The sequence below is a fragment of the Littorina saxatilis genome, linkage group LG5 (genome assembly GCF_037325665.1).
Source record: "Littorina saxatilis isolate snail1 linkage group LG5, US_GU_Lsax_2.0, whole genome shotgun sequence".
NCBI lineage: Eukaryota > Metazoa > Mollusca > Gastropoda > Littorinimorpha > Littorinidae > Littorina > Littorina saxatilis.
The window spans coordinates 50270815-50283314 of NC_090249.1; the positions used below are offsets into that span (position 1 = coordinate 50270815).

Consider the following 12500-nt stretch of genomic DNA (forward strand, 5'->3'; position numbering starts at 1 on the left):
GGATAATGAATCACAGTACAGTTGTATAGTACAGTTCTGGTGTTTGTTCCAAAAATTGTTTTCATCTTTTGCATGCCAACTGAATTTATTTTGTGCGATTTTGCTCCGACACATTTTTTTTTTCCAGTTCCTTTCATTTTGTAGAGTGCTTTAGTTGCAGCGTTGCCAAAATTTTTGACTCTTTTGAGCGCTTTAACGCGTACTTGAGTTGCAAAAATGCTTGACTTTTGATTTTCGGGCAGCATTCTGAATCTTTTGAGTTTGAGTTTGTGCTTTGCATTGGTTTGTTGGCTTTGCTGTGCAGCTGCCCCTGTTTGGTGCACACCCGCAACACTCAGACCCCACCCCTATCTCTAGCGCCCTCGTGTCTGAACTGGGCTACAGCCTTCAGGCCAACCTCGGTGCTCACAACTTTGCTGCTGAAGAGACCTTGACCCTTAACCCCGCCAACCTGTCCACCACGTCCTGGGATTCGTCATCCAGCGACACAGACCGCAAGAGCAGTCGCGGCAGCACTCTGCAGAGGAAAGACAGTTTTTACGAGAGCGATGAGGAGGGGAGAACGCCTCGTCGGTCCAGCCCTCAGAAGCAGAAATCGGAACCCGAAGAGCCTCCGCCGTCGTACGAAAGCGCCATCGAAGCTACATCTGTGACCTCCGACCTCATGACAGCTCCCCCGGTGCCCCCACCCTTGCCACCCCACGACATGCACTCACAGTCGGCCAACTACGAAAACATCATCTCCGACTATAAAGCGGATCTGTCGGCTGGAGCTAAATTGAAACCGGAGCAAATGGCTCTGCCGTCGTATGAAGAAGCAATTTTTGATAACGGTGAGACGGACTCTATGGGCGAGGCCCCCCCGGTGCCCCCCCGAGCGGAATCCCAGGCAGAGTCCAGCCCCTTTGACCAGCAACTTACCGTGGACGTGACTTCCGCCAACCTGATGGCGCAAGCCAGAGAAAGCTTGGAGTCTAGCATCACTCAGGTACTGGCAAGTCTGCCGCTGTGTGTCTGGATGGAAGGCTAGATGAATAATAACGGTGTGGCTAGATGGAAAGCTAGATGAATGGTAACCTGTTGTGGCTAGATGGAAAGCTAGATGAATGGTAACCGTGTGGTTAGATGGAAAGCTAGATGAATGGTAACCTGTTGTGGCTTGATGGAAAGCTAGATGAATGGAACCTGTTGTGGCTTGATGGAAAGCTAGATGAATGATAACCGTGTGGCTGGAGCTTGTCACTGTCAGTTCTTGTGTCCCCATGTTTCCCTGCAAGCAGCATCCGACTGCCCTCTGGATAGAGGGGCATGCTAGTTGTGTGTGTTGTCATCCCTTTAACACTGAAGTTACAAGATGTGCTGGAGAGAAGTGGGTATAGGTTAACATCCAGTTTTGGTAATATTCTGATTTAGCCCCGTTTGAGCTTCGTTGACACACTGAAGGAATCACAACAGTTTAACTCTTAGTAATTCTTTCAGGGTAATCTACTTCCACAGGGCTATCTGTCTAGAGTATGCCCCAGTTTCTGTAGAATCATAACCGTGTGAAGCAGAGTACTAATGCTAAGATGTAAGAAACTAAGAGAAATACGTACAGGGCATACTTTCCTTTGTTTCTTGGGTCCAATGTCTAGATAAAAAAAATAAATATATAATAATTAAAAAGTGAAGCTCTGCTGTTCTTATCGCTTATCTGAGCGTTATAAGAACAGCAGCGTCTTCAATACAGGTTTGCTGTAGTTGTAACAAGTTTAAATCTGTACTGCTGAAAATGTCCAAATTGCTTTCATGAGTGACTAACCAAACTTATTTAATCCTCACACACTGTCTCTACCTTTTTGTACAAGGAAGAAAGAAGTATGAGTGAAAATGGTGTTTATTGAATTTGTGAATTCAACCTGTAGTTCAGCTCAAAACACTGGAAGGGGGTGGGGAGTTTGGGGTGGGGTAGAGTACTAAAATTAAGACAGAAAAAAAATAATTTCCACCATTGCCCAGCAACAGCAAAAGGAGATAATATGTGACCCCCTCCCACAAAATCAGTCTTAACACTATTGTGACTAGCACTGCCACGGCGTTTACGTCCTGCCTGCCCAAGCTTGCCACCAAGAAACTTCCCAAAAATCAGTAACTGTAAAGAAATCTGTCTAGCAAGCTTGAATTAAGTCCAATCACCACCAAATTGTGTGTACTAATTCAAAAATGGATGCCCAGTTCAGTCGTGCTATTTATAAGTTTGTCACGCGATTTGTTTTAGCAAAGGGGGGTGAAAGGGGGGTGAAAGGGGGATAATTTGTGTTTTTTAACGTTTTTTTGTGTGTGTTTTATTTTCTACTGCTTTTTTTAAAAGTTATTTTTTAACAGAAAGTATTATAAATAATGTTATAACCAAACAAGGTGTAAAACCTATGAATTAGCTGAAATATTGTTAACATTGTACACAGAAATAAGGAGACAGTACAAAGAAAAAAACAAGCAAATCACGCATTCACTCACAGCATCCTGACTCAAATGAAACAAAACTGTAGATCTAACACTCACCAAATGATGTCTAGGTAATCCATATTGAATATAAGTCACATTTTCACAACAAAGTACCAACTGTACACCTATGAACAATTCCAAAAGGATTTGAAGGCTCCAGCCATCCATTGTTATCAGTGCTGCCACGCCCCCATAGCTCCTGCACGATTCCGAGATACATGTTCGTCTAGCAGTATCACCGCCAACCACGTGTAGTTTGCCGACTCGTACTAGCAACAACGGGACTGTTTCTTCCTCACTTTCACTGCTTGTATCGCTTTCGTGAGGCGAAAACGATACGTCCGAATCATGCTCTACGGGATCCTCTAGGTCCAACATCCGAAGAATCTCCTCCCGAGACAAGGCTCGCCTTTGATTCATTTTTTTTCCTCAAAAACGCACACAAATCAGGCGGATTTGCAAATGGCAGAAGGGGACGCCAAGTGTATCAAGGGAAACAACTCAATTTATTTGCAAGCTTCAAAAACCGGGAAGCAATCACGAGTCGTGTACCTTGTATGTCTAATACTAAAATAGTCGCTTCCCGTCCGTGGGCGTTGCAGCGCTATTACTAATATAGTCGCATCCCGTCACGAAAGTGTTAACTCGCATTTTGGACTTTTTGTGCTGTTTTTATAATTAGAAACTACAGCTTCTGCTGATCATTTTGATATCAAAACCAAAGCTGTGGTATAAAAATTGACAAATCTACAGTCGTTTGAAGTACGGGCCATTTTGAGAAAACGGACTTGAAAGTTTTCATTTGCACCCATAAAGGTATTCCCTAGCAACAGGGGTTCAGACTCAACCAAATCTATCCAAATTTCACACAGTTAATAACAAGATACAACTGTACAATTACAAACAAAAACAAAGATGATTAGTTTTGATTAAAATGTTTTACTTGACGCCTAAAAGACGCCCTTTTTTGCTGAATTTTAGAGGAAACGACAAAAATGCTAAATTCAACTGACCACAAGTATTGACAAAATAACAGAGGCTTAGACATGATACCACAATCAGGCAACGCACAGGACACTATAAAACATATAAATAAAAAAGTAACAACTAGAAATATAGCTTAACTCTTACATTTCTCACTTTAAAAAAAAAAATTATACAAATTTGAACTTCTGATTCTGTAAATCACAGTAAATGCAATAACTTGAACTTGAATGAAAAAATTTCACTGTCAGAAGAAACATATGTAATCCCTTTGAAGGATACTGACTTAAAGAAAGAAATTGTAGAACATTTAATAAAAAAAATCTAACAAGTAACAGTACTAGACGCACTGCGTAAGACTATGTGGGGCTTCAGAAAATTAAACTGTCGCGCTGTTCCTTCCATTTGCTGCACTCAGTCTTCTGTCAGGTCCGCATGCAAGAGCTGAGAATGCCCTGAGTATGAACCACTCCTTTGAATCTGAAAACAAACACACAATAATAAAAATCACACAAAATCAAACAACGTTAACTTACACTGCCGCGCTGCGGATTTCATAATGGCGAATTACATTGCTGTGACCAGGCCCCCCCCCCCCCCCCCCCCCGGTTGTTTACAAATGTTGGTGGGCAGCAGAAGTTATATCTGTCACGTACAGTCTCCCTGCACACCATACAAAAGTAACCCCTTTATTTCAGTTGCTGGGGGTCATTTGACCCCTCATGCCCTAAAACAAACTGAAGCACTGGAAGTGGAAGCAAGCTAAGTCAAAATGCTGCAGGCTGTAAACATTTCCTTACAGGTGTGACCAAAATAAGAGATGACGAGAATTTAGTGTAAGGAGAATACTGATTTTTAGAAATTTAAATGCACTCACCCCTATCCATTGCTTGCAAAGACATTCGAAGAGCCACGATTTCCTCAGATGAAAACTGAGTGATGCATCCCTTGCGTGGGTCACTTGGGGACGGTCCTGACACTTTTATCTGCTTGCAACCACTGCCATTTGCCTTGCACAATCGCTCACGGCATACTTTGAGTAAACCTCCATCGAAGGGTGCCTCATCGACAGGTATACTACTGTCAGTGTCCTCTCTAATTTCTTCGGTGTTGACAAGCGGAGAATCTTCACTGTCACTCTCATCGGCATTTTTGTCGGCTATTTCCGTGTCTGTTTCGGCGTCAAAATCGTCGTCCGAAAAATCATCGTGTTGTGGATCGCACGTGAAAAAGTCTCCAATTAATGCACTCAATTCTGTTTGATCTGAAGCTGGTAAATTCCCATCTCTACATGTGTTTAGAAGCCGAGTTAATCTGTCTGCCATGTTGCTTGACTTTCGGAACAAATAGACGCAGGGGGAAGTGTACAGTGTTCTCTCCCTTAGGTGTCATTTGGCCAATCAGAGCGTGTGTGACATTTCGTTACCAAGGAACCTCAGTATCATGTACTCTGATTGGTTGCATTTGGACGTTTTTATACACGTCATTTTCCTTATTTGGAACGACCTTGTGGTTTATTTTAAGATGACACACATTCAACACAGCACTTGTGAATGAGACGAATCCAACGGTATATGACACAGTGGGGCCCTGTAAGGGATACGGGATGTTTGAGTACAGTGAAAATGGGTCATTTTGCTCAAACAAAAGCGTCAATAGCAGTAATTAGGGAACTTTAACACTGTTTTTAACATCTTTCTAGACATCTTTCAAGTAAATCGCAAGAACTACGTTACTTTTTAAAGGTTGGAGAAGCCATTTCCATCAAAAAGTGAAAATCACCCAAATTGTGCCTCACTGCTCGCCTTATTCTGTACGCATGATTGTCGAGAATACGATCAGTACGGTCAGTGGGAAAAAAAATACGACGAGAAAAATTCCTAGACTACTTTTATTCACAAGCCCATCTTGAAGCCGATCCAGTATTTTGACACATGATTAGTTTTTGTCAGTAAAAATTGAAAAAGGATTTGTTTTAAATGTACACAAGAATTGAACGGTTCGTCGGAAAGTGCAGTGAGCCAGTCAAACAGTTGAAGTTGACGGATTTCTTTCGTCCTGTGTGAATTCATAAACACTGCAATGGATTTTAAACACTGCAATGGATTTTAATCTTTTTTTGTGGGGAATTAAAGTGTACAACAAAATAATGAACTGTAGCAGACGACAAAACTGCCGACTCTGACTGAACCGTGTACTTCGTCCGCCGCGCACTACGGAGGCTTTTTTTTAAAGGTATGGCACTGTTTTATCTTCTTTATCTTGCTTTTAAAAAAAAAGTGATCAGTTTGATCATTTTCGTTATCGCGAAAAACGTTAACTCGAAAAAAAATATTGGTCCCTTTCATTTCGTGTAAAGCGATCTCGACTGTATAGGTAAACTTCATTAACGATGTGGCGGACATGTGTGAAGCATGTTTGAATCATGGATGTTCAAATGCTGTGTGGAGTACGCTCATTTTTCCTGAAAATACACCAAGTTTGTTTGAGAATACTCTAAGTGCAAAACAGGGGTTCCCAGGTCTGGATAATACAATTCAAATAGGAAAAAAGAATTTGCACCAGCGTTTAGCAGACACAAATTTTATTTGGGGTAAGGTGTTGGTTTGTGTTTTTTCCCTGTGGTTTTGGGATTTCTTGCAATGTGGGTATTTTGAAGGTATTTGATGGTGGTTTTGTTTTTCTCCCAGGACAGAATTTACATGAATGATAATTATGGTTGCTTCTTGACTGTATATAAATGTTTACTGGGATGTTCGTGATGTAACAAGCTTTAGTTGCTGGAGAAAGGCCTTTACTGTTCTTTGCTTGCTTTTTGCTCTTTGTGGTTTTGTTCTGCTTCATCTGTAGTTTGAATTCTGTTATTTTTCCTGGTTGATCATTCTTGTGTGCATTAATTGTGTGTGTCCTTTTTCATGTAGAATATGATCACTGTGAAGTTCTTTTTGAAGGCTTATTTCAATGCTAATTGATAGAAGAGTAATTAGCAAAGCTTTTAATCAATGTTTGATGTGATCGTAACTTGCTAAAGTAATATTTCTCTTTGAGTGGCTAATGTAGCTTTACTGATAAATTGCAATTTTGTTTGATGTCATTGTTGTTTTACCTCTTTTATTCCCTTTTTTGATCAATAACAGTTTTATTATCTACAACTACAAGTAAACCTCCTATTGTTGCCAACAGTTCACTTGTATCTTCACTTTCAAACTGAATCAAATGAATTCTAAATTAAGCAGATGGAGAGAAAAAATGTACAGCTAAAGGAGCAGAACATTTTTAGAAAACTTGCATTTTTTTTTACTTGCGTTTCGCATCATGCTATATGAGGTTTACTTGTTTTTAGAGTTTTTAACACACTCAGGACTTGATGTGCTTTTCCAAGCTTCATTGACAGTGTGTTGTGTGTTGTTTCTCTCACTCATTGATCTGACACGCATGTGTTGTGTGTTGTGTGTGTGTGTGTGTGTGTGTGTACGACTCAGAAGGCTCGCGTTGCCTCCACCACCCCTATCATCAAAGTGGACCCTTCGTCTCCCAAAGTCACGGGGCTCTCTCGCCCAAAAACTGTGGGGGCGGGTGGGAGGGAGAGGGGTCCCCCTCCCCCCGTCCCCCCCAAACCACGCCTTGCGGTGCGACCGCTGCAGCAGGTAAACCGGGGTAGGGTTGTTCCCCCTTCTTGCACGGACTAAACCTCTTGCTCTCCCTTGCATCGTCCTCTCTCTTTTCCTGGGAGTGGATCTATCTTTTGCATGCGGTTATGGACCCCTATACTAACCTCCCCCTCTGCGAGCGTACTAGATGGCGTAATTATCTGCTGGTTGGTATTATGCATGGTACTTGTCTGTGAAAACTACAGAATTGGGACTGACAGGGATTCAATCAAACATTGATGCTGTGCCTCGTTTGCTTCAATACTTTGTCTCACGATTGACTGACATGAAAATGTTTGGTGTTCTAGAATATTCTGGTGAGTGAATCTGGTGTGAATAGTTTTTTTAGAAAAGTCCTGAAGATTTTAGAGAATGCAGTGTATGTGTGTGTTTGTTTTCCTTCGTGAGGTAAAGTGAATACTTGTTAAATGAAGGGAGGTGGGTGTGCTGTGCCTCGTTTGCTTCAATACTTTGTCTCGATCACGATTGACTCACATGAAAATGTTTGGTGTTCTAGAATATTCTGGTGAGTGAATGGTGTGAATTGTTTTTTTGAAAAGTCCTGAAGATTTTAGAGGATGCAGTGTATGTGTGTGTTTGTTTTCCTTCGTGAGGTAAAGTGTATACTATTACTTGTTAAATGAAGGGAGGTGGGTGAGCTGTGATGTACCAATAAGTTTAATGCCTGTAATCTTTTTTCCATTATTTTCTGAAAAACAAAATGCAGTGTCGAGCAAAATAATACATAAAGTGTTGCTATCTTCACCCTTTTTTTTCTCTTTCTCATCTTGGTATTTATTTTTCATTTGTTTACAATTTACTAACTGAATGTATTTGTACCTTTGCTTTAGACTACTTACAAATGCAAAATGATGTTGCTTTTGTCTAAAATGCTTTTGCATTATTGTAGTTTGTAATACTGACCTATGTTAAGAATCGGCACCCTGGATCCATATTTATCATAAAGAGAATAAAGTGCATTACTTAATACTTACCTTTAATTCTCATTCAAGAGCTTAAGCTAAGCCTGGGATCATTTGGAATCATGTTCCCGCATTCTGATTTTGTTATTTATTCGTATAGTTGTGTGGGTGAACGTGTTTTTGTGTGTTAGTCTTCAGTCTTTTGACTGATACGTTGATGTCTGTGCTTTGTGCCCTTGTCCTAGTTTGTGCACTGAAGATATTTTGTGTTTGTGTGTCTTGAGGTGACTTTATTATGCTTTATCTTGATGACGTTTTATTTTTATTTTTATTTCATATTTTCTGTGTGTCATTTTTTCTGATATAGTAACTTGTCAGTGAAGTTGGTGATGCCATTACACATGTATCAGACAAATCACTTTAAAAGTTTATATTCTACTCTAATAAAAAAAAGAACAACACATGTATGAAGCAAATATTTCTAATACTGGAAGTCAGACTGTAAACTCGTTTTGACACATAGCGTGGAGGAGCATTTACACTGACCTAACTTTTTTCTGAACAATGCCATTGCGACAGTCCCATACATATTGTTATTTTGATTGTAAATGCACACTGTCAAGTGTAAATTTGGATTGTGAATGAACACTGTCGGTCGTAAATCTATCTGTTATGTTTATCCCCTTAAAAATAACACTGACCTTACACGGAATGCATGAAGTACATCAACAATTTGTGTCGGCCCTGTGACAAGTAATGTTACACACACGCCACATGGCTGTGGCCTTCACTGGTACCAAAGCATGTCATAACTACATTAACATTTCTCTTATGACACATGAAAGTACAATACATGTACTCAAAAGAGTGTATTTCAAATTCACCCCCAAAACTGAACAAATATCAATACAAATATTAACCTGAATATTCTGTGCATCCATTTTTAACTCTTTTTAAACAAAAATTCGTTAAATTGTGTTGGGTTGATCCCTGGAGTAATATAAAATATGTCTGTATTACAAATTGATCAATTCTGTCATGTTAGATCTGAACACAAAGAGATAAGTATCTGTGTGAACTCGGACATACAAAACACTCAGTATTTGCACAGATGACCGAGAAATGGCTTTATGAAAAGTATTCAGGTGAAGGTATCGCTGAATAAAGAGCATAAACACCAACAAGTACTGCACACGTGCAAATGTCAAAGATATGACATCACAGAACCTTTTTTTTTTAAAAGTACGTTGATGACTTCCACCAGAACTGCAGGTAATGCTGCGTTATTATTTCCTGACCCACTTAAGTTCTCTCTTTAGAAAGTAAAGTACATTATTTTGCACATTAGTACGAGAACTGCAGAACTTTCCACATTATCATTTCCTGACCCACTTGAGTTTTGTCGGTAGAAAGTAAATCAATATTAAACATTAAGACCAGAAACTGCAGGATATATTCCACATTATTATGCCCTGACCCACTTAAGTGCAAGTTTTAGATATCCTTAAAAAGCACATTGATGTTGAAGATTAAGACCAGAAGTGCGGGACATTCCACATTATTTCCTGTCCCATTTGAATTCTGTCTTTAGAAAGTACATTGATGTTGCACATTAGGACCAGCAGTGCAGGTAATTCCACAGGATTATTTCCTGTCTCCCAGAGGTCCCACTTTTTCACACCAAAACAATGTACTCTTCTTCTACACACTTCACCGCCTTCTCCTCACCCAAATAATCACCGCTGTAGTTTTTTTTTTAGGGTTTAGCAGCTTTAACTGTGATAAAATCAAATTAAGACAAGTTTTCCCCACCTCAAATAGAAGGATTTAGTCAATAAAAAATAAAAAACATACTGTACTCCTGTGTGAGCGAAGATGACGAAACAAATCAAGAACGATTTAGTGTTATCTTGTTGAACTCAGACATTCAGCTTTCATCAGAAAACATTATTTTACTTGAAAATCAGACTGGCATCCAGCCTTTGATTGAGGCGAGTGGTTCATCCTGTGTCTTTGCTCCGTCACTGGTTATTATAAGCTGTCTTAGCAGCATCATGGAATATGTAACCATTTCATATTTGTTTGCTTAATCGTTCAGATTCCTGTGTTTTGTTTAGCCCCAGTTTCTCTTATTTATGATAGTATTCACACTTACAGTTGCAGTTGTTCATAGTCATTGTATAAATGTGTGTAAACATGACCAAGCAGTTCTGTTTTCAATTTAAAATGATTAACTTACAGCAATGGAAATATACTGATGCGCCTTGGTTGACAACTTCTGAGAATGAAACCGTCAGCATTGAAAGTCTAGAAGCACATGCCAAATTCCAACCCACCGTGTATTTAATCAAAATCAGCAGATTGAGTTCAAACGGCATGCATGAGTTCACCGCGAGGGCATCTTTTGATGGGATTTAGTCGGCCGATAAACTGTCACGGGGCGATGATTACCATTTCTTGACAGACTGAGTACAGCACTGTTTGACGACATGCATGTTGCTGTCAACGTTGATGTGAAATCTCCTAATTAAGTCTTGCCTGTCTGCTTGTGTTTCCGCTGGGCTCATCAGCTTGACAGATCATACTGTTACTAACGGATTGCAGATTATGTACGATATTGATTTATTTCCCTTCAAAAGTATAGCTGAAAGTATGGTAGATGAAAGTACTGTAGTCTCCCGTAGTGGTTGAGCAATGGCCTAGTGGTTAAGATGTTGGTGTACATGTGAAAGGTTCGGGGTTCAAATCCCAGCATCGCCTTGTGGGTTAAGGGTGGAGATTTTTCCGATCTCCCAGGTCAACTTATGTGCAGATCTGCAAGCACAAGACCAAGTGCACACGGAAAAGATCCTGTATTCCATGTCAGAGTTTGGTGGGTTATAAAAACACCCAGCATGCATCTCCCAAAAATGGAGTATGGCTGCCTTAATGGCGGGGTAAAAAAACAGTCATACACGTCAAAACATACACGTCGTAAATAAATAAAATAAATAAATAAATAAAACACAAGCAAAACACAGTGTACATGGGAGATGCAGCCCATGAAAAGAGGAAAAGAAGACATGTCTGTTGGTCTGTTAATTTGATTCAGTATCATCTCTGTGCCATGGCAGGTTACCTGAAATATAGGGACACTTAAGGACAGGGTTTCCTGTACCACTGGCACTGACTTGATCGATTCATACAGGATACCTGAAAAAGTTTTGTATGTGGAAAAATTGATCTTAAGACAGAAATACTTTCACTCACCCTGCCCTGTAGGTTTTTGTTTGTTTGATTTTTGGTTAGTTTTTTAAATGAGAAGGAAATGGGTTAAGCCTGCTAGTTAAGGAGCGAACGGAAAGAAGAAGCCTCGTAGTTTATATGCTGGGAAGCAACTATGAGAAGGGAAATTACTGTAATGATTAAATACATCCCTCCCTCTCTCTCTCTCTCTCTCTCTCTCTCTCTCTCTCTCTCTCTCTCTCTCTCTCTCTCTCTCTCTCTCTCATGGATTTCTTTCGTCTGTGTGGCTGCATCCTTTTACTGTGATTTACTTCATATTTGCACAGCCGACGTCTGAGCCTATGCAAGGTGAAGATGTACTTGTAGACGAATAACACTTAGCCAGAAATAGACTGATTATTTGTCACAGCGCTATATTTTATGGCCAATTGATGTAGTTATGTCCTCAGTGGCTGCATTTAGTGGTATTACAGGACTCATTACTTCATCTCTGTTAATGATATACAGTCGAACTCGCTTAAGACGAATCACTGGGGATCGGGAAATAAGTTCGTCTTAACCGAAATTCGCATTAAGAGAATTGATTGATTTTTTTACTGTCACAATTTTAGAAGTAAAATTTAAAAAGTCGTGTAAAAGCATGTACATGCACATTCTGATCAATCTCCGATTTCATGGTGTCCACCAGTTCTGGTGCATGTACTACCCTGGCCAAGTTTCCTCTCAAGACATCAAAGAGACCGCCCCATAGATTAAACTCCCCATAGGTTAAACTCGGTCACTGACCCGGGTGCAGGAAGTGTTTCCTCTCTCATATGAAAGGGGAACCACCTCTCATAGCTAAAACTGGGTCAATGACCCCTGGGAAGAAGGTCAGTGTCTATAAAGAAGGCCACCCAGCCATCACAATGGACCTGCCTTTGATCTCGCCTCACACGCAGATCCTTGTAGCCTTGTGACTTTTAGAGACAAAGCGGCTCTGGGGCGATGAAAACGTGTTTGTTAAAAGAGGGGTTCGTTATGCAAATGATATGATATGTCGATCTCGGGACGAGTTTAAAGATTTCGCCATAAGCGTGAGTAAATTACAGACATTATGCATGCTTGGGAATCCAAAAAGTGCTCGTTATAAGCATAAATTCGTTACAAAGAATTCGTTTCAAGCATTTTTTTTAAGCATGAAGAAAGAGGTATTCAGTTGGGAACTTAAAACTAATACGTTATAAGTCAAAAT

General features: G+C 40.1%; 1 protein-coding gene across 6 annotated transcripts in view; it reads left to right on the forward strand.

Annotated features, from left to right (window-relative positions):
* LOC138967380 (multiple PDZ domain protein-like) overlaps nt 1-12500 on the forward strand; it is a 241326-nt gene that overhangs the window by 137476 nt on the left and 91350 nt on the right. For 5 of the 6 annotated variants that reach the window (XM_070339916.1, XM_070339919.1, XM_070339917.1 and 2 more), the window contains exon 18: nt 305-988. The exons of the other annotated variant lie outside the window; for it this stretch is intronic. In XM_070339916.1, coding sequence (XP_070196017.1) covers nt 305-988 — 684 coding nt within the window. The remainder of the gene's footprint in view (nt 1-304; nt 989-12500) is intronic. 6 annotated transcript variants of the gene reach the window in all.